The 26,759-nt window shown below is 60.6% G+C and overlaps 1 protein-coding gene across 5 annotated transcripts; it reads left to right on the forward strand.

The window, feature by feature from the left end:
• The first annotated feature begins 1,223 nt into the window (after positions 1 to 1,223).
• On the forward strand, positions 1,224 to 24,274 carry LOC309602719 (pleckstrin homology domain-containing family A member 2-like). 5 transcript variants are annotated; one of them, XR_014230708.1, is made up of 13 exons: positions 1,224 to 1,308; positions 5,962 to 6,125; positions 7,108 to 7,164; positions 9,170 to 9,218; positions 10,489 to 10,586; positions 14,548 to 14,688; positions 17,804 to 17,950; positions 18,091 to 18,159; positions 18,306 to 18,376; positions 19,398 to 19,461; positions 20,399 to 20,476; positions 20,893 to 23,345; positions 23,569 to 24,274. XR_014230708.1 is itself a non-coding variant. In XM_082336574.1 (13 exons), exons 3-13 carry the CDS (start codon positions 5,985 to 5,987, stop codon positions 21,235 to 21,237), a joined length of 1,260 nt encoding a protein of 419 aa, XP_082192700.1. In that variant the 5' UTR covers positions 1,263 to 1,308; positions 2,002 to 2,100; positions 5,962 to 5,984; the 3' UTR covers positions 21,238 to 24,274. The 5 variants fall into 5 exon arrangements, 4 of the variants coding, with proteins under 4 accessions (XP_082192698.1, XP_082192700.1, XP_082192701.1 ...); XM_082336574.1 differs by adding an exon at positions 2,002 to 2,100 and having other exon boundaries at positions 1,263 to 1,308; positions 20,893 to 24,274; XM_082336572.1 differs by having other exon boundaries at positions 20,893 to 24,274.
• The last annotated feature ends 2,485 nt before the right edge of the window (positions 24,275 to 26,759 follow it).

Below are 26,759 nucleotides of genomic sequence, written 5' to 3' on the forward strand. Positions count from 1 at the left end.
TGGACGCCCGACGTAACCGCTGCGTTACACGGCAGGGTTTACGCCTCCCACCCTGCGAGCGTGGGGTGCCAACCCCACCGGCTGCTTGTTCTTTCCCAGCAGCACCGCTGTCGGTGCCACGGTGTTTTTGTAGGGTCCGGACTGGAGCTCGCCCTCTCCGGCCTCCGTCCCTGCTTGCAGCGCCGGCTCCGAGCTCTGCGAGCCTGCGTGCGCACAGCCAGAGATCCGGGTGCACCCTCAGGCTGGTGTGAAAACGTGCAAGCGTTCACAAACCCCCACTCGGGGGGGGGGGAACTCACAGGCGTAGCTGGGTTGACAGGACCTGGAACTGAACTATGAACAAAACCGGTGGTGATCGGCCAGAGTCGGATGCAAAAGCTGGGGCAATTCACCCTCCGAGATGCACACCGCTCTCACCTGCTTGCTTCTATTTGCTCAGACGCCGCTGTATTTGTTATTACGTGCCATAACAAGGCCATGGGAGCAGGGAAAGGTTTTGCAAAGCAGTAACGATGCCCCACGTGCTTCGGAAGCCCCGGGACTTTGTGTCGGGCTAACTGTAGAGCAGGACCACTGAAGCGTACCTACCCTTAGAAACTTCTCTTGCGTGAGAATCCCCTCTCTATTTTGAGCATCTCGGCTAGCAGCGCAGGCGCTGCGCCCCAGGCTGCAGTCGTGGCTCTTGTCCCAGGTGGGGTCTCGGTCAGGGTCGCGGGGGTGCAGTTTCACGCGGCGGGGATGCAGCTGTCCCCAGGGTCCCCCGTGGGCCAAGGGGCAGCTCATGAGATGGGCCTGGGAAACTCTTTGCCGAAGCATCCCGGTGACGGAGCGGGAGCTGTTTGGAGGATGCAGATTTACCGAGCGGTCTTCTGTCGAGTCGGGGGGGGGCTTTTGCCAGGAAGGACCCGAGCCCGGGGCTGGGCGGGGGGGCTCGGAGGCGGGGGTGCGAGGCTCAGGGTGGGGACCGGGGTGGGACACCGCCCCCCCGCCGGTGGCCGTTGCCGCTGCAGGTGCTTGGGGTGGGGGACACGCAGCCCCCCCCCCCCCGGGGCCACCCACCGCCCCCCGGGGCCACCCGGCCCGCACTCACATCCGGGGCCGGCTTTGCTAATGGGAGACGTAATTAACCCGGAAAAAAGCGACGGCGGAGCCAGGGGCACACCCCCTCCGCCGCCCGGCCCTCCTCCTCCTCCTCCTCCTCCTCCTCCCCCTCCCGCCGCCGCCGCCGCTCGGCGTGCGCCCCGCAGCCCCAGCCCCAGCCCGCTCCGCCGGCCATGCGCGGGGGGCGCAGCCCAGGGACGCCGCGGGGTGAGTGCCGGGGCCCACGCGTGTCCGCGGAGCCGCCGTCCCGCCCGTGGGCTGCGCTCCCCTTCGGCGTTCCTTCGAGAACCCCGCGGGGCGGGCGGGGGGCCCCTCGCTGCTCCGTCCCCGTCCTCCCTCCGACCCAGCCCGTGGGATTCCCCACCCGCGAAGGGGCTTCCGCGGGGTCGGGGCGGCCGGGGGCGTCGGGTCCCCCCCGTCCCCGGCGCTGGGAGGCGGCTGTGCCTGCGGGCAGCCGGGGGCCCGGCCCCGAGGGGGGGCAGCCGTGGTGGGACCGGTCCGTGGGTCCAGGGATGCGGCAGAAACTCCCGGCTCAGCGGCTGGAAGCATCCGTGGGAGTGGGTGGGAAGAGGCCTCCCCGCCGCGGTGCGAGTGCCTTCTGCGCGTTGTTGCTTGCGGGGACGGAGGGAGCTGGAGGTGGCGAGGGCTGCTCCTGCCGGGGTGGCCTGGGGTTTTGGGAACGGGGTCCCTGTGGGAGATTTGGGGGTGCTGCACGCTTTCATCCCTGGGTCTGCGGGGTTGGTAGCAAACGTGCGGGGATGGTTTGGGATCCGCAGCGCTTCGGAGCGCGTTCCCCTGCCTGTTTTTCTGTGGTGAGATGAAGAAATGGATCCTCGCTGCTCCCAGCCTGCCTTTCAACAGGTTAATTACTTCGTTAAGGCAAATGTCTGGAATTAGCAGGAGTTAGTTGCTGGGCTCTGCCTACACCATCTGTCTCGTGTGTCAGCCGCCGGATAGACGTCGGCAGGGCGAACTCTGGAAACTCCTTTGCAAGGCCAGGTAAAAGGAAGTACTGCTGCAACCGCTGCGGCAACCGCTGCCGCTCGCCGCCGTCGCCCCGCGCGGCCGGGGCTGTCCGGGAGCTGCACGGGGGCAGCGGGCGTCGCGGCTTGGAGCCCTCGTGAAATGAGGGTGGTGACCCCGCGCCCCGAACGGCACCGGGGCGGCTGGGACAGACAGGCGTGAGAGAGGAGGAGGAGGATGCTGCGACTGCCTGCAGGTGCAGCGGGCCGTGCTGCGGAGCGAGGGGCTGAGGAGATGCCTCTGGCCAGCGCTGCTGCGATGCTCTGAATGCCAGGTCTCCCGTTGCGTCGGCTTTTCCTGCTGTGGCTTTCCGTGGTCGTGCTCCCGTGGCTGTAGCGGCACAGCGAGTGCCAGGAGCGGGACAGAGCAGGGCGCGGGCAGCCGTGACGGCGCGGGGAAGCGCTGGCGTCCTGGGGGTGCTTCCCGGAAAGTCTGGCTGTGTGGCTGCACACGAGGCCTTTGAGCCAGCAGCGACCGCAGAGAGGGGCTTGGGTGCCGTTCGGACGCTGCCCTGCACCTTCCGCCTCCTCCCGGGAAGCGCTTACCTGTGTCTCGGGAGGCAGGCGAGAGGGTATTTTTGCTGTAAACCTTCTCTAGCCCAATTCCTCTTGTTATCTCATTAAGTGAGCTAGAAAAGGGTGGTTGTTCTTGGTGGGATATTATGACTGATATTATGGTGGGATATTACGGCATAAATTCCTAAAAGGGACCGTGAGGGCCTGATGCGGCGCGGTGCTTGGGGAGTTCAGGTCGTCGCTGGACGGCAGATTAGCCTCCACGAACTGGGTGCGGGCATCGGCTGTAAATCGCAGCTGCCCGTGCCCAGTGCCAGGGTGATGTCCGTCGTGTTTCCACGAAGGTTGTCCTCTGAAGCTGAAGTGCCTCCTCGCTGCGAGGCCTTCAGGGACTTATCCGGACTTTTAAATGGTGCCAGTTTTCTGTGAGGTCCTTCTTACCTTCGGTCCCTCTTATCCTCACCCTCAGATTTCATCTTCGGTCCTTCCTATAGCAAACACAAGTTTGGGTCTCGCATAAAAAAAATATTTAGACTTTGAGTTTACGAAGTGCTGTATAAATAGTAAACGTTAGTGCAAACTGAGCCCTCCCGGAGTCCCTGAGCAGGGGGACCAAATACCCACACGCTGGGGGTGCTACTTTTATCCTTTCCCTATGGAAAAGCGCAATTCTCAGTGGCTGCAAGGAGAGAGACGGTTTGCGTCCCGCAGGCGGTGGGGTGTGAGGGGACGGGGAGCCTGGCTGGCTGCGGGGAGCCTGGTCCGGAGGGCAGAGACGGGAGCAGTTGCAGTCTCCTCTGTCCAAAGGTTTTTTTGCATATCCAAGTGCAATCCGAGGGCAGCTCGCACAGAAGAGTTGAGCTGGTTTGTGGGCTTTGAGCCCAAATTAATTAAGGATGGCGGGGGGAACGTAGGGAGTCCCGGGAGGTGTCCCGAGGGGCTGGGGGCTCGTCCCGGGGCTGCCTGCGGCACACCTCGGCTTTCCCATCCCTCTCATAAGCAGAAATCTCTGGACTTTTGTTAGCAGCAGGAGGAAGAGGTAATTTATGAGGCCTGGTCTGAACATGTCGGTATGGTTGAAGGCACTGGGGAATCTGCTTTCTGGGTGCTTCCCCCCGCCCACAAAAATAACCCCACAAAAAAGCAGTAAAATGTGAAGTGCCCACATAACCCTTGCATCAGGGCAAACGTGTTGTTTTAAAACCATCTCTTGTACTGAAGCAGTATGATTTCCCTCTTAGCAAAGCCCTGATACCCATCTCTGAGACGCTGGTGATAAACTCTGAGATCCTAACAGCAGGTTGACTTGTTTTCTGCCACCTCTACCTTTGCAGCTGCACCACAACTCTTGCACAACACTTGCCTCTCAGGGCCCCACTCCACTGCAGCTATTCAGCTCAAAAATAGTATTTCCTCCTTTTCTGCATGAGATCTTTTATTTGTGCAGCCTCCGCTTCTGGCACCTGCGTGAGTCACCCCTCTTCTACCGGACAAACCGCACCAGGTTCAGCTCGCGTCCTTTCGGTAACCGCTGTCTCCGTCCCTGCCCGTCCACCCGGGCCGTGGCGAGGGGGCTCTGCCCGGGCGGAGGGACGTGTCCTGCCCGCCCGCGGCTCTCGGTGCTGCTTTCGCTGCCTGCGTGGGGCTGGAAGTGACGGTGCAGAGACGCAGCCTGCCGGGGCAGCCCCATTGCAGGGGTGCTGAGGGGCTCCCCTCGCCGCGGCTCTGCAGCCAGCTCTGCTGTGCAAGGTGGGTGGGAGCTGCCACCAAATTAAAGCGGTGGCAACGTGCACCCACTCCCGCTGACTCAAAGCGACTGCTGCTGCTCCTGCGGGGTGACCGAGAGCGATGCTCGGGCTCCCCCGCGTCTTGCGCCCACGGGGGACGCAAGCAAAGCCTATTTACGGGCACCGCGGCTGCCGTGCTCTCCAGTCTGGCTGCTCAGGGCCGTCGTGCCCCGTGCCCGTGTTGTGGCAGGCTGGGCACGGCGTTTCTCCCCGCTTCTGCAGAGCGGGTTTGTGCCGTGGCTGCCTGGGAGGTCGGTGTCGCAGCCCAGCCCCGCTCCTCTGCAGCTGCTGCGGCCAAGGTGAGCTTGGAGGTGACCGCCTGGCTCGCCCCGGCTGGGGGACAGCGCCGGGGAGGGTCCGTGCCCGCGGCAGACCTGGTGACACGGCTTGGCCCCGCGGCGATGGGTCATTGTTTTCCCTGCTGACTCGGCATCCTGGCTGCACAGATTTTCTGCTGGAGTTGCAGATTGTTTTCCATTTCCTGGGAGTGTGCTCGGGCTCTCTCTAGCGCGCAGTCCGCTTCGGGGTTATTTTTTATTACGGTTCCCAGGGACCTGGTGTCTCACATCAAATCCTTTGTGGCTGCTTTGTCCTCTCTCGGTGGGCCGAGCTGTGGCACGGGGCTGTCCCACGCTGCTGAGCTCTCTGGAGGGCAGCTCGGTGGGATGCGACCGCCGCTGTGACAGAGGCAGTTTGGGGCCCAGGGCTGTCACTCGGCCTCGGTCTCTCGCTGCCCTGGGATGTGCCGGTGGCCGTGGTGCTGCCCTGTGCCATGAGCAGGCTCGGAGCCGGGCCGGCGAGCGTTTGTTCAGCAGCGTGCAGTGATTGAGTCCATCTGCAGCTCCCAGGTTTCCAAAGTCCTGCGGTTCCTCACTGAGCTATTTTGGTCCTGCTCGCTGGTCTGATCTGCCCTGCGCCCGGGGCCGGCACGTTGGCACCCCTTCTTCTCGCCAAGGCGTGCTGGGTGACGCTTGCGTTTGGCAGCTTCCCCGTGGTGCGAACGCGCGGCGGTGGCTGTTTGACTTTGCTTTCCGTGTGTTAAGCCGTGGGCTGGGGAGGCCTGGGAGAGGCAGCAGGAGGTTTGGGCAGGTTGGGAAACTGCACCTGCAGGAAGCTCGGCCGGCAACCGTGGGGCAAGATGCGGAGGGGGGAGCTGGACGAGGAGTGAAGCCCCAGACCCTCCGCCGAGCGCCGTGCGGGCTTTCACGCCTCTTGAGCTTCCTGACACGGTGGGGTTGGTGGCTCTCGGGGCTGGGGAGCCACATGCACCTCTGCGGGGAGGAACGCCTTTATGCAAACACCTCATTTTTCAGCAAGGGGAAGCAGCTAACGTGCTCGTTTGGGTCAGCCCTGGCAGGTTGTGCCTTCCCTCTCCCTCTTGCGAGCTCAGATGGGGGCTGAGCAACTGCGCTGGCATCCCAGCGCCTGTGGCTGTGGTGGGTTGAGATGGCTGTAGGTGCAGCAGGAGCTCCCCTGGGGAGCTGGGGCTGCGGGCGCAGAGCACCCACCTCTCCCTGCCTGTCCCTTCTCCGCAGGGTGATGCGAGAAGGAGCCCGGCATGCCGTACTTGGATCGACAGAACCGTATCTGCGGGTTCCTGGACATTGAAGAAAATGAGACCTGCGGCAAGTTTCTGCGGAGGTATTTCATCCTGGACACCCAGGCCAACTGCCTCCTGTGGTACATGGACAACCCTCAGGTAGGTTCCCGCGCTGCTCCCAGCTTCGCGCTGGGCACGTCCCTGGAAGTCGTTAGCGAGTCTTCAGCTGCGTCTCGGGCTCCCCGCTGGGCTGCCCGGGTGGAGGCATCTCCTCCGGGTCCCCGAAGGAGGATGCTGTCTGCTGCCTTGGTTGTCTGCGGGGGTCTCCCACGGCTGGGTGCAGCCACGGCCAAGCTCCAGCAGAGCAGCCCCGCCGCGACTTCTGTGGATTCCGGGAGCACCCCAGCAGCAGCTTACCCCACCAGGAGCCACTGGTAGCCTGGAGGAGCCTATAGAAATGCTGTGCCCATGGGAGGTGTTACCTCTCCCTTGTGTCTTAGTGTAGAGACAGCGATAACAAGAGAAGAGGTTATCCTAGAAATGCTTGTCATCTTGGAAGCGGTGTCATGAGGAGCTGGGCGGCTGGGGGAGATGGAGCCTGTGCGTGTCGTGCCCGATGTCTCTGGGAGCTGCCCCAGCGCTTGCGGTCAAGCTCAAAAGAGCAAAAGCCGAAGCTGAGCTCTAGGAAGACCCTCCTGGAAACCCCACGGTGCTCGGGCACTGCTTGTAGGCTGGGGAGGCACCTGCCTTCCTGAAGAGCATCTTGCAGCAGATTCTGCATTGCCTTGTTAAAAGGGGAAGGGGAAGCGTGCGGCCGCCTGGCCGGTGTTAGCACAGCCTCCTGCTCCTGGGCTACGCGAGGCGGGAGTCGGAGCCCGTCTCGCACCTGAGGTGCCGCTGCACGGGGCGGTGAGCGGGACCGAGGAGGGCACGGCGTTTGGGTGCAGCACAGCGTGGCTGGTCCCAGCTGCTGGTAGGGTGCGAGATGAACCAGGTGCACCGAGGAGGGAAGCGGCCGAGGCCGGCAGCATGGCTGTTGCTTTTGCCGCCTGACCCCCAGCGACGCTAAATGACAGCCTGGCTCGCCTCTTTTGCCTTCTCCCTGTCATTTAACTCCCATTGCTCATTAAATGTTTTGCAGAACCTGGCCATCGGTGCGGGTGCTGTCGGATCGCTGCAGCTGACCTATATCTCCAAGGTAATGTCGGGGTGGGGCAGAGGGAAAATGAACGCTCCCTGTTGTCCCCTTATCCGTGCGGCCTTCCCGGGAGAGGCGATGGCTCGCCCCGGCAGCACCCGAGGCGAGGTCCTGGTCCTGCCCGAGCCCGTGCCATCCTCCCTGGGACGGGAGCCTGCGCGGGGCTGTGGGAAGGGGAGAGCATCCCTGCAGCACGGCTGATCCCAGCGCTGGGACCGGTGTTCGCCTTCCTCTGTGGACTGGCACGGGACGGGCTGCGAGGTCGGGGTGCAGGAGGAAGAGGAACTGTTGTGCCGGGAGGAAGGACGCGGGGCGGCCGGGGCTGAGCGGGGACGGGAGCATGGTGTCAGCCTGAGCTGGACGCGGGGCTGGCAGTCAGCTCGGTGTTGCTGCTCCAGTACCGGACCGAGCCAGGCTTTGTGCTCCCACCGCGGTGCCCCTCTCGCTTTGGCACTCAGTCCCCGTAACCCTGGCGCGGTGCCTCCCGCCGCAGCCCAAGGTCTGCGGGAGGGTGCTCATCAGACCCAGTGCAGATGGGGAGGTAGAGACGGTCCCAAGGTCCCTTTCACGATGGGTTCGGGGGCACCAGTACCTCTCCCCTGTGCTTAGAGGGCAGCTGGAACGCGCGGAGCCGTGGCTGCGAGCATGGCTGCGGCAAGCGGAGGTGCCACCATCCTTTTCCCGCGAGCTGCCCCTCGGCTGCCGCTGCCGGGGGGAGCGGGGGCTTGCGGCCGCCGCGCCGGGCTCAGCTCCGTACTGGAGCCGGATAAAGAATTGGACAGATCTCTCTGTTCCTGCTGAATCATGATTTATAAATTAAGCACAGATGAAGCAACGCTGGGAGGTTGAGCCTTCCCCATTTCGGAAAGAACCTCACTTATAAATTATATACGTTTTAGTCTAAATGAAAATTGCTGTAGGACAGCATTTGGTCACAAACTTCAGGATTGGGTTATGCCAGCGGCTTTAACTACCAACTGTAAATACGCCAGAAAAATGGAGGTTTGCTTGAGAAAACATATTTAAAGCATTATAGACTGGCTCTGAAGGAGGAAGCCTGTCAGAATAAATACTCCATGAATGCTGTGCTTGGAGCCCCGGGGAGGAGTATTCTTATATAAATGATTCCTACTCTTTAGGGAGAAACCACTGCTATTTTCCCTCAATTTTCTTAATTGCTGACAAGAGTGACTGTGTTAGTCCAGCAGAAACTCGCGTTTTCAAGGCCTTTGAAAGCTTTCCGTTCTTTGCTTTACAGTGCAGCCAGCGCCGGGGGGGACGGCGGGAGATGAAAGCCCCGTCTCCGCGCTGACCTTCCCCTGGGACCGCGCGTTCGTTGCTGCATGTGGTCTGCGTTTCATCCGATACGGGCCAGTTCCCGAGAGTTCGCGCAGCTGCGCTGCAGCTCCCGGGCTCGCGCCGTCCGCGGCGTCCTCGTGAGCAGGGGATGCGCCAGCGCCCCGAGGAGCGCGCTGGCCGTCGGCCCAGCATCCGCGCTGCTGGGGGTCCTGCCCGGCCGTTCCCGGGGGCGGCGGAGCCTGGGGGGGGAGCGGTGCCCTGCGGGCTGCGGCGGTGGCACGCAGCAGGGCTCCGACCCGGAGGTGCACGAGGAAGACGAGCTAATTGGGCCCTGCCCGCCACCCATGTTCGTTTTCCCCGATGAGCTGGCCGGCTCTCCTCCTTGTTTGCAGCCGGGGTAACTGCAGGGCTGGGGAGGGCAGGTGATGCCTCCCCTCCGGCCGGAGCGGCTGCTGGGCGCAGCGTAAGGAGGCTGCAGCCTGCGGTGTGCCAGCGGCCGGGCGCTCGCTCCTCGGCCCCGCGCTCACGCTGCAGCGTCGGTGCTCGACGGGGGCTCGGATGAACCGGGAGTGCGGACTGGGTTGGAGCTCGGGGAACACCGGCTTCCCCTCCATCAGGGGTGTGCGGATGGAAGCTTCCAGCTCTCGTGCGTGCCGTTAGCCTGCACTATTGTCTTTAATTTTTTCTTTAATTTGCTCTGTTGCAGGTTAGCATCGCCACGCCGAAACAGAAGCCGAAAACTCCGTTCTGCTTTGGTGAGTGAGGGGGACCCCGGGCCGTGGCGGGGCTCTGCCAGGGAGGACCCCCCACCGTGGGAGGCTGTGGCTTAGCTGCCTCCCCCGTGAGCCCTCCCGGACAGACCCTGCCTGCAGCATCCTCGCGGTCGGGGAGGGAAGGGGATGCGTCAGCGCCCATCGTGCCTGAGGGCCAGCGCGGGGCCCCGGCCCCGTTAGGTGGCCCTGTCACCCTGACCCCCGACGCGAGATGCGTGGGCAGAGCCCAGTGAGGGAGGCAGGACTCTGTGGGTCCCCTCTGTGACGGTCCCCTGCGCCGACCCCGGCTTTTGCTGTGCTCCTGAATCCTTTCCGTGTGTCCCGTTGTGCTGCACCGCATTGTGCAATACAGGGTTGTTTTTCCATTTTAATGCCAGCATGAGCTTCTGTTCCTGTTGGTGCAAGGACGGGGTGTTTTGTGTCCAATTCCCCCTCACCCCAGATGGCCTCAGCCCGACTCACGCTGCCTCAGTGCCTTGTGCGTGAGCCGTGAACTCAGGTTTAAAGCAACAGAAATGACAGCACGAGCGCATGCTTGTCCCAGGGGATCGGTGTTGCCTTTGCAATACTTTACTACGAGGGATGGAGGCCAAGACAAAGACCAGAGCGCGTGGTGTATTCCCGCGCGGGGACGGGGCTGCTCCGGAGGAGCCCGGTGTGGCAGAGCTCGGGGCGCAAGGCTCCTCGGAGTTTCAGCAAGATCTTGTGCAGTTAAAAATCTCTCCGGCTTTTTGGTGCCGAAATCCTCCAAGAGGTTCCTCTGAGCCACCCGGCTGCCGGCCAGCAGGCAGCGCTCGCCGGGGAGCCTGCGGGGAGCGCGTCCCCGAGGAGCTTCCCAGACCCCGCTTGGGGTTCGCACCAACGTTTCGGATGAGAGTGAAAACCCGAGTGCCGAGTGAAGGAAGTCCCGAGGGGCCCTCCAATGCCCCGTGCGAGGGGGTAACTTCAGCACGAGATTAAGTCCTAGTTTGGGCTGTGCCACAGCCTTGGTTTAAGCCTGGCTTCAGCCCTGCCCTCCCTAAGCTCTGGTGCGAGGATCCGGCTGACCAGCCACCACGTCCCCCCTCCATGCCCGAGCGCTGGCCCCTTGGCCGCTTTTCCATGCGAGAGGTTACGAGATTGATATCTGCAAATCGCTCTGGGACTGGGCGTCGAGAGATGCTGTCTGGTTGATTTATCTTTCATTTGTTTTAATAATGCTAAGCACTGAACGGGGTTCCCTAACTCTTCTTTTTGTTCCCTCCTTTGATAGTTATCAATGCTTTATCTCAGCGCTATTTCTTACAAGCCAGTGATCAGAAGGACCTGCAGGACTGGGTGGAGGCACTGAACCGGGCCAGTAAGATCACGGTAGGTTGCATTACGCTCGTCTCTGGTGTTTCTGCGTCCTCCTCGATGGGCCACTCGATAAATGCCTGGAGGAGCTGTGCTTTTTCCTTCTTGCTGTGCTCTTCCCCTCCATCGCCTCCCCGGTCCCACCTGAGGAGCAGCGATGGTGGCCAGGCTGTCCCCAGCCTGGGAGCAGGTCGGTGCCAAACTTGCCAGGCTTTCTCCTGGGTTAGCGCGGAGGCTGCACCGGGGAAGGATGGAAGCGCAGCTCTCGGCTGGTGGCTGCGGTCTCTTGTCCTCCTCCTGGAGCCTGCTCTGCTTCTGGCGCATCCCTTGTTTTGCTGTTGAGTGAAGCAGAAACCCACCTCGTTCCCAGGGGAGCGTGCCCTGGTCCCCCGGATGGCCCTGCGAGAGCAGGGCTCTTACGCAGACGCCCCGGGGCTGCGTGGGGTTCTGCCAGCGCGCGGGGCCAGGCTGGTTTGGATCTGAGGGAGAAGCGCTCCGAGCAGAGGAGGGATGTGCTGGCCATGCAACCTTTTAGCGCGTGGCTCTGGACGGCTTCGCCGCATCCCTTCACGAGGCCGGAGCTGCGCAGTGACCCCTCTCAGGGGTCTGGCTTCGGACGGGACATCTTCCCTCCACCATCCCCGGGGTCCTGCTAGCCAGGATTTACTTTGCCGCTGGTTGCTCGCGCATCTTCGCGCTCCCTGCCCAGCTGCTGTGGGGGACGGCACTCGCAGCCTGGGGAAGGTCCTGCGGGATCTGTCCCCATCCCCGCCTGCTCCGGGGACGTTTGCCTCCTGTCGGCTGGGATACCCGTAACCCACCCCTCGCTGTGGCTGTCAAAGGGCATCTTTCTTGTGCTTCCGTAATTTATTTACTCAATTTTTATTCCTCCTGGAACGCTAGGGCTTGTAACGAGGGGTAGCAAATGCCCTGCACTGTAGGGCATCGCAGGGCGGGTTGTGCCCGGATCCGAAGGAGTTTGTCTGCCATCTCCTCTCGCTTACTGTTGTGTTCGTATAACCGTAAATTAATGGTCACTGACCCGGCAACTCGCGGAGTCTGTGCTCCTCAGCTGCCCGGCGCTCCTGGCGATGAGGGGTGCTGCTGTGCTCCCTCTCAGGCAGCGGGAGCAGAAGCCCCGTCTGCACGCTCTGCGTTTGATGCTCAGTGGGCAGCGCCCGTACGCCGGGGCTCCCGGGTTGGGTGTTCCCAGGACGGCGTCTTCCTGGGCCTGGGATGCGGGGCATCCCTGCGAAAGGGTCGGGGGCACTGCAGGCTTCGGCGTAGCTGGCATTAGCCGTGTTGCCAGTGTTTAATGCTAGCAGGGTTTTACTAGATCACGCGCTGATGCATATTGTTTGTGGTTTGTAAACTAAATATAAGGGAAAATCATGGCAAACAGTTTAGAATTGGGGCCTATCAAATAACTTTTTTCTTTGATTTTTTTGTTTGAAATCCCTGGAGTGCCGTGTTGTAGTCCCTGTGGGAAACTCATCTACAAGACCAAACTTGGCTTGCATTTTCTTTTTTTTTTAATCTGCAAATACCTTAAATGTGACAACCTCTGTGCCTGAAGCCGCCAGACTGACTGCACGGGCTCTGGCTTGTACCTTCTCTCTTCTGGGTTCAGGTGATATTGGCTACAAAAAACCCGCCTCCAAAACTGGGTAGGAGTCGTAACGAGAGCCTGCCGACGACATTTGTCTGGGTGTACCAGCGGGGTAGTTTCCCGCGGGGTAATGGCCTGCAGGCAGCCCGTGCTGCTGACCTGCCAGGCTGGCTGGGGCGGGAGCCGGTGTGCTGCTAGGAAGAGACGCATCTTCAGTTCCCGCAAGAAACCGCAGTGATTTTCCTACCCTGATGTTGGCCAGCCCTTCCCGACTCTGGCTGCATCCTGGCTGGCCGACCGGCTCATCCAGCCCTGCAGGGAGGAGTTCTCGCAGGCTGGCTGGGAAACACAGGGCTACCGGGATGCCGGTGACGCTGCCGCTCTGCCCTGCGTGGGAAATCCCTCTCCCCGCTCTGCAGCTTCCATTTGTGCCTGGGTTTCCTTGGGCGGCTCCAAATTGCAGCGGCTTCATCGCCTTGGCGTGGCTGGAGAGGCACAGAAGGGCATGGGGAGATGTTTTGGCTGTCGGCGGGGTTTGGAGCCTTCCCAGCCTCTGGCCTTTGAGAGGGCTCCCTTTTCCCCTGGGCTCTGCAGGGCTGCCGGGCTCCTGGGCAGGGGGTGCATCCCACCAAGCACGCTCACGTGCGCTGTGTCTTCGGTGCACGCCGCCGCCGGCCGAGCCACTCGCTGCGGTGGGATGAGACGGATGGGGCAGCGGTTCGGGTATTGCTCCTGGTACAGAAATCCAGGTTCAGCTTCCGCTTCTCACAGAGACTTCTCCTCTGCTCTTGGCAAATCGGTTCCTGTGTTTCCTCACCCTGCATGCTGTCTTTGTAGCCAGGGCCTTGGCGGCTGAAGGCGTGCAGCAGGCTGGTGTGACCGTGACAAGGGACTCGGCTCAGTTCTGCACGAGGAGGCTCGAGCTGGCAGCAGCGCTGCCCCGTGCCAGGCGCCGAGCAGCACCTTCCCCCTTGCACTGCTGCCTGCAGAGAGATGCAGCTCCTTCTCTCTGCACTGCTGCCCGTGCATGCAATGTCTCTGCATCTGCGTTGTGAAACCATTTCCTCCGGCCGGGCGGCCTGTGCCGGCTCCCCAGCCTCGCCACGCACCCGCCTCGAGCTCGCCCGCGTTGCCGGGGCAGGCGGTGGTACGTGCCGGTGCCCGCGGGCACCGGTGCTCTGCGCGGGGCCGTGCAGCGCAGGCGTGCGGGAGCCTGCCATGGCCTGGCCCCTCGCTCGCACGGCAGCGGCGTTTCCGAAGCAGGAAGCGATGGCGCCTGAACTTGCCGCTGCTGCCTGTCCCCTGCCTGGTGCTGCCTGTCCCCTGCCTGGTGCTGCCTGTCCCCTGCCTGGTGCTGCCTGCCCCGCCAGCCGAGCCTGCCTGCTGGAGAGCACCCAGGGCTCTGCGCGGGCAGCATGCTCATGGGGTGACCGGGATCTCGTCCTTGGCCCTTCCTCCTCTCCTGCCAGCCCTCTCCTGCCTGCGGGTTTGTGAGGTCTTAGCACAGGCCTCTGCCCCCCAAGACTTAAGCCAGATCTCAGCCTAAACCCGAGTCCAGCCGTCTGCCTCGGGAGGGACTTCAGAGCAGCTGAGAGCTCTGCTCTGCCCAGCCGCAGCCGATGCGTGGTGAGGTTTGCACGGAGAGGACCGCGCGTCGCTCCCTGTGCAGTGTGAGGTGGAAGGCAGGAGGGTGGGTTGGAGCCAGAGACCCCGATTAATGGCATTAGAGAAGTGGAAGTGCAGACTTGGGAAGGAAAATTTGGAAACCCGCCTTTCTGTGCAGAGCCGGGTGCCGGAGGGCAGGAGCTGGGCCGGGGAAAAGGAGGATGCTGACGCCGGGAGCCGGGTCCCCGCGGCGCAGGCTCTGCCCGGGGATGCGGGGCCACTCGCCGCAGAGGCACAACCTGCCCGGCTGCGCGTTGGTGCAGGACGCGCAGGCGTTCGGTGCGTAAAATAGCGCCCGGCCGTCCGCTGCGCCCCTGCGGACGTGCCGCCAGCCTCGTTAGGCAGACGGGAGCTCATCGTTAAGCCTAGCCGCAGTAGAGCAGGGACAATTAAAGGAGCAAGTGTCCCACAAACACATCGGGCTGCAGAGGCGAGTCGCAGACTCATGTGAGGTGATGCTTAATTATTCACCACCTCTCATCTCCCATCTCAGCACCTCCTGCAAACCACCTGGGTGGGGCCCACACCCTCCTTAATTGGGGTGGCTTGTTCATTTATTATTTTTTTTCATCATATTATTTTTTTTAAAGGGACATTGCTGCAGTTAGGCTGGGAGGACAGAGACGATGGTGCCCGGTGCAGGTGTGGGGCTGCCCGGTGTGGTCACACCTGTACCCTTCACCCCCTTTCTCTCTCCCGTAGGTGCCAAAGGGCGGCAGCGTCCCACCGGCCACGGAGATCGCGAAGCCTCCGGTGGTGCCCCAGGCCCAGGAGAGGAAGCCCCAGGTTGCCTACAAAACCGAGATCATCGGGGGGGTGGTGGTCCACACGCCCATCAACCAGGTGAGCTGGCAGGATCTGTGCACCGTCCCAAATCCTGGGGGTAAAATCCCTGCGACGCCAGCACCCCGCTTTGTTCTCTCTGTTCCCCGTGTTTTAAGAGCAGCTCCTAATGGGGATAAGCAGAGAAGGTGGCAGTTTCTCCATGCGTAGCTGGGCGAGGGCATTTCCACCACACCCTGCTTTGATGTTCCTGCACCTCGCTGCCGGCGGCCCTTCGGTGCTTGAGCCGGGCTTTGAGAGGTCCCTGCCCGCTGGGTTTTGTGTCTGCTGCCGTCATTGCCCTGCCCGCAAGGGCGTGCTGCCCTCCGAGTCGAGCGGAGCGAGGGTGGCTGGGCCTGCAAATCACTTGTTGCAAGTGAGGGTCCGATTGCTGCTGTGGGAAGGGAGAGCAGAGGGAAAGCGGGTGTCTGGGCGTTATTATTCCTTTAGCATCCTGCTGAGCAGCGCAATGGGTGGAGAAATACTGTTAATACGCAGCAGCGGTGGGCTCTGTCGTTCTCTAACCCCACGTTGGAGCAGTGGAGCTTGGGGACGTGGGTCCCCCGGCATGGCGCTGGGCTGGGGCGCGGGGTCCGGGGGTCTGGGGAGGTCCAGCCGTGGGGCTGGAGGCAGTTGCTGGTTTGAGCTGTTGGGGAGGCTGGTTTGCGCTTTCATTTCTGGAAACTCAGTGCCTGCAAACCCTTCCCACTCAGGGGTGTATAAATAGCTGCACTTAGCACCCTGTAGCACCTATCCTTTGTCTCGCTCAGAAGTGTGATGAGACGAGGGGGTGTGAGGAGGAGGAGGCGAGGAATCTGCTCGGCTTCTTGGCCATCCCGCACCATCCGCCCACCCGTCCTGGCTCCAAATCCCCCATCGAGGTGCCTGGGGCAGAGGGACCCCGTGTTGCTGCCCCTATAAATGCAGCCGAAGGGACTGACCCGTCCCGGAGGCGGTGGCTGGCACCGCTCGCCGTGGCTCCGCACCCCCTTCCCTCGGCACGTAGCCGGCTGCGCACATGGCCGTCCGTGTCTCCCACCTTTGGGCGCTCATCCGGCTCTGGGTCTCACTTCAGCTCTTATCAGTGGCAGCACTAAAAATAGAGCAGAGAATTAGATCATTGCAGCGTTTTTTTGCTGGCAGGCGTTTTTAACGCTTCCCTGGCCGCAGGGTTTGTCGGGGAGCGGGGTGGGAGGTGTGTGGGGTGCAGAGGTGCGTGGGGTCGGGGCTGCTCCCGGGGTTGGGCTAGCAGCTCTCCCTTCCCGGTGCCACGGGCCCTTCCCGGTGCCACTGCCCCGTGGGACGCTGCCGGCCCCTCGGCCCCGTGCATGGGGTGGGGAAGGGCAGGGAAGGCTGTGCCTCCCCCCTGCTTCCCTGTGTGCCTGCAGCTGGGACAGCCCGGCCGCCTGCTTGCAAACAAGCGGCAGCAGCCAGCCCTGTGCCTTTTCTTTTTTGTTTCAGTCGGTTAAAGCTGCTCTTTCCGCCAGACTCCTGAGTCTGCCTCCCTCTCCTCCCTGCCACCACCTCCCGAGAGCCGCGAGCTCCATCCTCAGCCCTCGCCCAACTTCTTTCTTTCACGGAGGGGTTTTTTAAGAGGTGGTGCATCAGCTGCTGGACCACGTTCCTTGCCGATTGCCCCGTGTGCAATGGCTGTTCCTCCCCTGCAGCTTCCTGGGCACGTCCGTGGTTTCCCGGCTCTGCCCGGGCCGGTCAGGGCTGCCCCGCCGCGGCTCTGGGACTGCAGGGGGGAACCCCACGCTCCAGCTGCACCCCCAGACCGGCCAGCAGCATCACCCCGGCTCCTGGGTGTAACGCCCCCCATTGCAGCAGCATCCCCGTCTCTGGTTTTGGACACGTACATCTGTAACGCTGGGCAGCGCCGGTGCGGCCCAGGCGAGGGCGGCGGGCGGCTTCCCCTTCCCGGCCAGGCTGGAGCTCTGCTCCGCCGCTCTGCGGAGGTGCCAGGCGGCAGTTTGGGGCCAGCCAAATGGCTGCTTCTCTCTGTCCTGGAGAAACCAAAGCAGCCTCTCGAAGGTGCTGGAAGGAGCAGCGCGGGCAGGTCGCTGGTTAACCGCACCGGCAGTTGCACCGGCGCGGGTGCCATATAAGGCTGGTGGCGGTGAGAGCCACCCCGGCTGCCATGGCAATTCTCAAACCTCAGCGCGGAGCTGGAGGAAGGGGTTGGAGGGACTGGGGAAGGAGATGAGCGCAGATGTTTCGTCTCAACCATCCTCTGTGCTGCCGAGGGGGAAGGGAGGGTGCTGCCGGGGGACGGGGCGGTGCGGGGAGAGAGGGGTGATGCTGGCAGCGGGACAGGGTCCAGCCCTTGGGATGCACTGGGAAGGGCTCGGGTGAGCCAGGGGATGGGTGCTGGATGCACGGCCACGTGCGCAGCCCCGCCACGCTCATAGCGGCAAGTGTTGTGCTTGGGGAGAGATGGCTCAGGGCCAGGGGAAGTGTGAGTTTTCTACCTGAACTCCAAGCATCCCAGTTTCTTTTGGGAGAATTTGGCTGTGAAAATGTGGAGCGGAGACTTTACGGCTTTCCTGAGCAGTTTGTTCCCATGATATATTACCTTCTCCAGTTGGAAAGCATCCCTGCTTTCTAACGTGGGGTTTTTCTGGCTCCAGCTTCCAGCTGGTGGTTTTTGTTCTGCCTCCCTCTGCCAGATGAAAGAGCTCCTGGTACCTTGCATCTCCCCCCGAGAGGGTCTGTGGGGCAGCGAGTCACCTCTCGGTGCTTGATAAGCCAGGCAGATGAGGTCCTTTCACTCCCCTGCTGCAAGGGATTTTCTTCAGCCCTCAAATTGCTTCTGTGGCTTTTCTGTAGCCTTTTCAATTTCTTAACATTGTTTTTAACATGTGGATGCCTAAATAGTGAATTCGACTCGGGCAGCAGTCTGAAAAGCTGCACGCAGCGAGATAAAATCAGCTCTCTACTCTGGTGCGTTCCCCTGCTTGTGTCCAGGCATTGCAATTAGCCCTTGGCACGCAGCGCTGCACTCAGGGTTTGCTTCGGGTTGCTTTTCCCTCCAGCTCAGGTGTCCTGCCTTCTAGCAGGGAATTCCCCTCCCTGCTCTCCCTGTGCTCCCCGGTAACTCTCTGCTCCCCGGTAACTCTCTGCTCCCCGGTTGCAGAACGGCGGGGACGGAGGGGAGGGCAGCGACGTGGCCGCCCACCCGCTGCTGCGGCGCTCGCAGAGCTACATCCCCACCTCGGCCGCCAAGCCGCCCGCCGGGCCCCCCATCCTCAAGAGCGGCTACTGCGTGAAGCAGGGGAACGTGGTGAGTGCCGGGGGTCCCCCATGCCGCGGGCTCAGCCCGTGGGTCGGGGATGCTCTGGGGATGCTCTGGATGCCAGACAGCAACAGCGTGGGGAGAGCGCCAGAGCCCAGCACCCAGTGGTTTCCCCCTCTCTTTTCCAGAGGAAGAGCTGGAAGCGCCGGTTCTTCGTTCTGGATGAATTTTCCATCAGTTACTACAAGTGTGAGCAGGTGAGCCTGGGACTGGCTGCTCCCAAGCAGAGATCTGGGGCTGCTGCGCTCCCGGCCGGCGCGGGTGGCTCCGCGGGAGGCACGTCCCGGTGCTGCCAGCCCCAGGGGCCAGCCAAGCCCATCATCGTCTCCTCTCGTCTCCACAGGACAAGGAGCCCTTGCGTTCGATTCTCCTGAAGGACGTCTGCAAGACCCACGAGTGCCTGGTCAAGTCTGGGTAACGCTCCCATCCGTGTTTCCCTGGACTGCAGCTCCTGCCGTAGCCCCGGGTTGTGCCGGGGCCGGAGCAGCTCACAGGAGCTCCGGCTGCTCCGGCTGCCGGTGGAAAGCAGCTCCCCGAGGAGCTGAACCGGAGGAGGGCGGGAAGGGAACTCGGCTCCCTCCTTTGGGGAGCCCAGAGGGGCCCCGAGCAGCGGCTGCTGCTGCGAGCCGGGGCCAGGCTGAGCTGCGCTGCCGCTCGTGTGTCTTTTACAACCCTGTAACCCAAACGTCGCCTCTCTGTTTTGCTTCTAAGAACTTTCTTCCCCTTCAGCTCCATGAGCAGGTCGGGGAAATGTGGCTGGATGCAGGATATTGTCCGTCCTCTGTTCTTCTGGTGCTGATAGCCATCTCTGTTGGGCAGGCGTGCTCCTACAGCTCTCTTATCTCCATAGATTAAGGAGCACGGGCCCTGCACAGTAAATAGGACCCTGCACAGTAAATAGCATCGTGTGACAGAAGAACAAAGGTGTTCCCAAAGCTGCCGACAGCCGTATATAGGCGTTTGCCTTAAACAAGCGCAGGTGGCTGCACAATGTCTCGGGAACGATTTATTGCAGCAAACGCTGATGAAATCAAAGTAACTTGAAGACTTGCAATGGAAAATGAACTAAGGAAACAAACCTCTTTAGCTAAAGTAAAAATGTATTTTATTAATCTCGCTTTGAATTTTTATTCTTGATAAGTAGTAGAAAGTTCACATTTAAAATGAGCTGTAAACGAGGTGGATTACGGGTCTGGGGAAAGGCAGGGGCTTGCAGAAGCTAGAGTGTATTTGTAGCTGAAGGTCTCGGGGGAGCTGGGGTCTTCTCAAAATCCCAATGAGATCCAACGTTCGCCTTCAATATGGTTTTCCCCATGGTTTCGCCTTCAATATGGTTTTCCAGCACATTCTAGAGATGAGGGTAAATACGGATTTTTTTTTTTTTCCGTCCATGATGACTTCTGGGTAGTGACCGTCTCTTTCTCACTCTTTCTAGTGACCTCCTGATGCGGGACAACCTCTTTGAAATCATAACGAGCTCCAGAACCTTCTACATCCAGGTGAGGCAGCCCAGGCGGGTTTGCTTTGCTGCGCGGTACGTTCAGCTCTCGACAGCTCGTGCAAGCCACGCTCTGCAAACGGGCCGTCCCCCAGCGAACGCAAGCAGATGAGTTCGTAACGGCTTCGCCCGGCGTCGGGGCACGGGCGGTGAGGGAGAACTGCCAGGCGGTTTCACTTCTCCCCTTGGGTTTATTTATACTAGCGGCTATTTGTGCGAGCAGGAAAAAGCGGAGACAAAAGCACAGGGCGATCCGATGAGCATCCCGAGTGCGCGGGGCTGCCTCTGCACCTCCCCTGTCCCGCGGATTTGGCCGGCCCTTCTCTGCCGTGGAGGGGTGTTAAAGTGGTCTCCTCGTTGCTGGCTGGGCTGGGCAGGGGGAGGCAGCAGACGGGGGACGCTGTGCACGTTGCTCTCGGCATTTGCAGCCCCCCCCCAGCGCTCGGCAGTCCCCGAAGAGCAGCCAGCGCGCCGTGCTGTGCCGCGCCGTGCTGTGCCGTGCTGTGCCGCGCCGTGCTGTGCTGCGCCGTGCTGTGCCGCGCCGTGCATGCACATCCCCACGTGCACGGGCAAAAGCCCCAAACCCCGCTGCCCGGGGAGCGCAGCCCCGGGCGGGCTCCTGGTGGGACGCGGACCCCAAGCCTCTGCCAGTGCAGGGGCAGGATTGGTAACACCCAACAATTTTTTTCTTTTTCCTTAAATGCTTTATCTATTCCTGATATAAAAATGCTGCAATGTGGAGAGCGACTCCCCTTCTGCTGGGGGCAGATGGGGTGCTGCGGTGATTTTTAAGCAAGCGTAAATTAGGAGCAAATATACTGGGAGCCGCGGTAGGCTGTCCATCTGCGCGCCCCCGCTTCGCTGCGGCGGGGATCCGCTCTGGCTGCGCCGGGGGCTTGCAGAAGGCAACGTCTCATTCGGGCTGGTGTGTTTTGCAGGCAGACAGCCCTGAGGACATGCACAGCTGGATCCAAGTAATCACAGGGGCAGTCCAGGCCCTGAAAACCCGCCCGAGGGTAGGTCATGTCCTTTCTGCTTCATATTTGGTGCCAAATGAAGATCATGCCAGTGTACAAGATATTTATTCAGTGGCTTGTGTAAGCGCTCGGTTAGCCCGTTTCCAGGATGAGATCCCTCTGGGTTGGTTTGCCAGTCCCTGGAAAGGTTTCCTTGAAAAAGACTGAAAAGTGAGATTCAGTCATCGAACTGGGCCTGTGTGAACCCTGCTCCGCTCCGAGGCACGAGCGAGAGCCTGACTGGGGGCAAAGAGCCATTTCATTCAGACTTTCACTTTGCTTGGTTCCCCCCCCCACCCCTGCAGAGCATGTAAAGGGCCTGGTCCTGGTCCCCAGGGCTTTGCAAATTGCTCACAGCAGTTGCACACGCACAAACCCAACCCCAGCCAGGGCTCACCCTGCCTCTGTCCTTGCAGGACATCTCCTTCATGAGATCCACCTCCATGGTGAAGCCCGGGGGCTCCGCAGCCCCCTCCCATCACAGGCAGGCAGCGGAGGAGAGGAGAGCGCTGTGCAAAGCCCCCTCCACCTCCTCCTGGCAGCCCTGGACCCCGGTGCCGCAGGCGGAGGGGAAGCAGCCGGCGCCGGAGGAGTCGCCCGCACTGCTGAGAGACTCGGTGTTCATGCCGGCCTTCACGGAGCGCGACGCCGGAGCCGCGCTGGGCAAGCGCGTGCGGCACAAGTCGGAGCCGCAGCATCTCAAGGAGAAGCCGTTCGCCTTCGACCTGGACGATGAAAGCATCCGGACCTCTGATGTCTGACCGGGCGCCGAGCCACCCCCCGGCTCCCTGCGCCGCCTCCCCGGCTGCCGAGGGTCCCCACAGGGTGGTTCGGGGTGCACGGCCGCGCCGGGCCCGGGATGGCTGGTCTCCACGCGTCCGCTTAGCACCTCGGACTGAGCTCACCCCGTCATCTCGGCAGGGGTGAAGTGCCCCTTCCCTCCACCGCTGCTCTTCCGTGCGATACAGGATCCGGCTGGACCCGCGTCCCGGCGCCCTGCTCTGCCGGGGAGCAGGGTCTCTGCCTGCTCTGGCCTGGGCTTTGGCCTGGGTGCAGCCCGGGTGGCTCCGTGTTTCGGGAGCTGCATCCCGGCAGGGCAACCTGTGGGCGCCTGCCATCACGCGCCGTGCAGGGCGGGAAGCGCCGCTCCCCACCGCAGCCTGGCGCGGGGGCATCCTCTTCTGCAACTGCGTAATTTCCCCCAAAAACAAAGCCTGGAGGAAGCAGCAGGGGGTCTCAGAGGCATGAAGGGGAGCGTGGCCTTTCTTGTGTTTGGAAAAACCTTTTTCTCCCCTTTCGTGCTGCTCAGCCTTCCCCGGGCAGAGCCGGGGAGACGCCAGCTGCCTGCACAAGGGACGTGCTGCAACTTCCCGTTTTGATGACTTTTTGCCTAGGAGATCAGCTCTTTGCACTGCCTGACTAGTGATGTATCAACAAAGCTATTGGCTTTTAATTATGTCTTTTTATATCTGTGGCCACTGTTAAACCCCGGCGCTGGCAGGCTCCCTGCTCAGCCCATCCGAAAGGCTTGTTGGTACTTTCTGAGCACGAGCCCGGGCAGGCAGCCGGTGCAGCGGCGGCTCCCGGAGCCGGGAGGATCCTCAGGTACGGTGTCGGTTTTGCACCGCATACATCTGGGCACCAGAAAGTCGTGCCTGGGTGGTGAAGTGCTTTTAGCAAAAAAGCAACGAAAGCCGAGTGTGTAAATGAAACTGGGAAGACTCGTCTGACCAACTCGCCTGCTGCCTGCCTTGGAACAAGAACGAGCAGAAGTTTTTAGAGCAACGTGAACTCATCATATAACCAAACCAGCTCCTGTAGGAGGTGTGATAAATAGCGTGTAGAAAATTCAGGTATTCCCAAGAGATCGTCTGATAGCTTCACCCCGAGATGCATGCGTAATCCTTGGTAGCGAGCGAGGACGCACCGCTCCGTCCTTGCTTGCTGGCAGCAGCGGGTTATGTCGGTGTGACTTTGCGAGAGCTGCATCAAGCCCACCCAGGCGTAGGTGCTGCTTCGTCCTTCGTTTGCGGGCTCTCGTTCAGGCCTGACTTACCCAGACCCAAGGAGGCAGAGCGAGGAGCGTTGGCTGGGGCGGTGACCGCGCACCGCAGAAAGCAGCACGCATTCGGGGAGGGAAGCTTTAGTCCAGAATTGCATTAAGCCGAAATGAGCAAGCGAAGGCATCCCTCGCATTAAGCTGCTGCGCTCTGCGGGCGTCCCCAGCTGCGGAGCCCCGCGGGCAGGAGGCAGCAGCGGTGCCCTGGCCAGGCGCCGGAGCTCCGGGCAAGGCTGCAGGCGATGCCCGGCGGCTGCGCGGGGCCCTGCTGACGGGCACGTGGCATCTTTGACATGCGCTTGCCTTGGCCCAGCTGCACCGCCGCGTCCTGTGTCGGACGCGGGCGTGCTCTCTGCCAGCTCAGATACATCCAGCTGATAAATCCGGGTGGCTGCTGCGGGAGCTGCATTGCAAGCTTAGCATTGCACGCTTAGCATTGCACGGAGTGGTCTGGAGTTAACAAGGCTTCCCCTCACTGTGGACTAGTTACCTGTTCTTTTTTTTTTTCCTTTCTTTTTTTTGTGTCATTACATGTTCTCTGCTCTGCAAAATCAGCTCAACGTGCTCGCCAGGAGCAAAAAATCTGGTTTGTCCCTGCCCTTTCCAGCTCTCCAGCTGTTTGGCAGCTATGCTTTAGCCTGGCTCAGGCTCAGCCTGGGATCGAGCGGAGCTTTATCAGTGGATCTCCAAGGCGTTGATTAGCCCGATGGATCTTAACAGGATGAAAATTGCATCTTCCTGCATCGATCCCTCCTTGTTGGAGGGGCTGCTGCTCCAGCCGAGCTCTGCTGGAGCCCGGGGCAGCGGAAGGTGCATGGGGCAGCTCCCAGTGCGGGGGTAAGAGTGGCTCAAAGCGGGGTTGTGGGGGTGCTGGGGAACACTGAAACTATGAAAACGAGTGGCAATCGATGCAAACGGTACTGGCTGAGTGTATTTGTTATTTAATTGTAGAAACCTAGACCATGCTGTTCCTTTTTCTTTTCCATTTTGCTTTATTTGCACTAGTGTTTGAAATTTTTTTTTTTTTTTTTAGGCTGACTTGCTGTTTGGCTCATAACGTGGTGTTTCAAAAATGTGTTAATAGCTTGGTAAGCCTATCAATCATAGAGCCAGAGCATTTGGTGATAGCGCTCTGACCTCATTTCTGGAAAAGATCAAATGCGGAGGGACGATGGTTACTTTGTGCAAGGCTTCAAAACCACGGAGTACCAAGGGGTTTTTTGTTGCTTGATAATTGCAAAGTTTCCTCGGGCCTGGGATGGTAAAGCAGAAGCTTGTTGCACAATTAGGGTTAATTATCCAGGAGGACAAACTACCAGTGGCTCCAGCGCTCTTGCGACATTCCCGTTCCTCGTTCCCACCCTCCCAGGACAGCGTAAAGGCTGCGTGCGAGACTGCAACGAGTGCGTTCCAAGTGGAGCCGGGCTCCAGACCCATCCGTGATGCAGGTGGTGTTGCCAGGAGGAATTTCTCTCCCATCCCCAAGGACCAGGCAGATGCAGGCAGACCTCAGTGGAGCTTTGCAGCATTGTTTTAAAGCAAACTGGTGTCCCCTCACCTCTGCGTTTGCTTCCCGGCTTTCCTGCGTGGGGATGAACGTGTCCCCCCTGTAGCTGCTCCCTTTTGAAAATGAAGCGTGTGCTGTGAGTTTCCCCGCTTTCCTAGGGATGTGTGTAGGTTCAAGGAATCTTGTGCGGAAAGAGTGGTGCGAGAGATGGGTTTGCTCTTTTCTATGAAACCTTCCGAGCGGTTTCAGCCGTGTCTGCGAGTGCCGGCTGGGGATTTCAAGTGCTCTTAGGGCCGGGGTGCCTCGCGTGGGCGATGCTCCGTGGCTCCCGTGGTGTCGGTTACCCGCCTCCCACCCCTCGCCTGTAAATGCTGGCTGCAGGAGATGGAATGCCCTTTTTTCCTTCTGTTTTTAAATAAATAAGGAAATCCCAGTTGCTTTTCCAGGCTGTCTGTTTGCATTGTGTATTTTGGGTAATGCTTACTGGGGGGGTTGAATGTTACCAGCGGGTGCTCTCCCCCCGTGCAAGGGGAGCAGCGATCGTGTGCTGGGGGAGCTTTAGGGATGCTGCACGGAGCTGCCAAAGTCCTGCCTGCTGTCTCTTGTGCCACACTTGTGGCTGGAGCCCCTGGGGGGCTCCCACTGCGGAGCTGCAGCCAGCTGGGCTGCCCGCCCCACGGCACCCCATGCCCCACGGCACCCCGCCGGACACCCCGGCCCCCAGCCGGCTCCAGCAGGGCAAAGCACCGAGGGGAGGGTGAAGGGCCATCGTGGCCTCTGCTTTGAAAACGTTTTTGATCTTGTTTGTCACTGCTAGAAAACAAGGGGACAAAGATTAACCGGGCGAGAAGCATCCCTTGCTCGCGGGGCGTGTGTTTGGCAAGGAACGCGGCAGGCTGGAGCAGAAACGGTCCGTCTGCAGGCGGCGTGCATCCTCCCAGCCCGAGGAGCAAGTTTCATTTTATCGCTGATGATAAGACAGCTCCAGCTGTCGCTCCTCTTGAGCCCTTCCATGGGAAAGGTATGTCCCAATAAAACTCTTGGTTTAGACACTTTGTTACTATTTATTTTTGCTTTCACATCACATTTTCCAGTGAGAACTGGCGGAGCACGCTTCTTGGGGACATCTGTGAGGCGGGCACAGGCGCTGCTGCCCTGCACACAGCTCGGTTCTGGGTGTGCGAGGGGGTGAGTGCGCGGCAGCGGCAGGGAAGCCACAACTGTCTTTGCCTTTCCGAATACGCGGGCAGGAGGAACGCTGTCGCACCGATACCCCCGGTGTTCATCGGCGTAGTCCGTGACGGCCTCGTACACGGGAGGAATTGGAGGTCCTGCTGTTAGCTGGCAGCTGCTGGGCTGAGGACGTGGGGAGATGTTAATGACGATAGGCTTTTGCACGTGGGGTGGTTATTTTTTTTCCTTCTGGCTCACTGCATAATATTTTCCCCACCGTGGGCTTTTCAGCCCTGTTGTTCCCCTGGTCTGAAGAATGTGGTAGTTTCATGCTGAAGCCTCCCCCCACCCCAGCGCCCTGAGACCTATTCGAAGCCGCCAAATTCAGACTACTTGTGACCTAAATGGGATAGAAGCCCCATTCCCCGGAGAGGAGGAGTTGTTGCAATAAACCACAAACCAAAACTGGAACAGGCAGAATTCCCGGCCAAACTGAACCCCGTTGCAGCTCCATCGGAGACAGAAGTGGAAGTAACACAGGCAGAAATTCGCCAAATGGAAACGGCTGCAGGGTCCTCAGTTTGCAGAACTGCGTGAGAACGGAGAGCGTGCGTTCGCTATATTCGATGTCAGATGTGACTGGACTTTTGCACATACGGATTTTGTGTCTGGTTCTGGCTGTGACTTACTGCAGCTTCCTTTTCCCGTTTTTATTCAGCTCGGTGAGTTTTCAGACTGCATCTGGCGGGGCTTCCTCTTTTGGGTGCGCGGTTGCTCGAAACTCCCACTCATTTTGGTCCCGCGCGTGCCCTGTGCCGTGGGCTGGAGCCGGAGGGGTGACCGGCACGCGGATGGGAGCTCTGGCCCCTTCCCAGAGCTCTGACAGCTCCCGCCCCTTCCCTGCGGCTCCGGGCCTCTGTCGCTAATGAGGCAAAGGTCTGTAAAACACAAATGGTTGCCGCTGAACGGTCACGGGTTTTTAAAGAATGCGACTGTCCGGCAGCAGGGAAGGGGAACGCAACCTGCCGCCACGGCAGCACGATGCAATACGTTTTGAAAAGCACGCTCATTTACTACAAAGGCCAGGGGACAGAGGGAGAAACAGGTGATTTTAAAATAACACACGTGCTACTTTGGAGTGGCTGCAGCGTCCTACAGATGATGTTTGTAGAACGCGAGCAGGGTCGGGAGAGTTACATCAACGGACACAAGTGCTGCTTTTGAGAGGCCTGAAGAGTAACTTTCTTTGCTGCGCTGTGGCGTTCCCTGCCTGCAAAAGAGTGGGGAGGAATGATGTTCTCCAAAGGGCGCGGTTTCCACTAAACCTAACCCAGCTTCCCCTGCAGCCAGTGAACACGGTTTTAAACAAATAGCATAGAATCAGAGCTCGTCATCTCGCCACAGAGCCTCTCTAACTTTGTGTTAGGTTACTCAGCTGTAAAGGCCTGCAAAGTCTAGTAAGATGAAACCGCATGCTAGCAGCCCATGTCTCTGTGTGGCTCTACGTACGCTACTAATACTGAAAGCACGAGGAGTCAGCTCCT

Source organism: Platalea leucorodia (genome assembly GCF_965183815.1).
Source record: "Platalea leucorodia genome assembly, chromosome: Z".
In the NCBI taxonomy this organism is placed as follows: Eukaryota; Metazoa; Chordata; class Aves; order Pelecaniformes; family Threskiornithidae; genus Platalea; species Platalea leucorodia.

Bases quoted from the DNA above. Each gene is read 5' to 3' on its own strand.
- LOC309602719 (XM_082336572.1), top strand. From the start codon at position 5,985: ATGCCGTACTTGGATCGACAGAACCGTATCTGCGGGTTCCTGGACATT. The intron at 17,951-18,090 runs GTGAGTGCCGGG...TCTCTTTTCCAG, and splicing joins GCGTGAAGCAGGGGAACGTG to AGGAAGAGCTGGAAGCGCCG. The intron at 19,462-20,398 runs GTGAGGCAGCCC...TGTGTTTTGCAG, and splicing joins CCAGAACCTTCTACATCCAG to GCAGACAGCCCTGAGGACAT.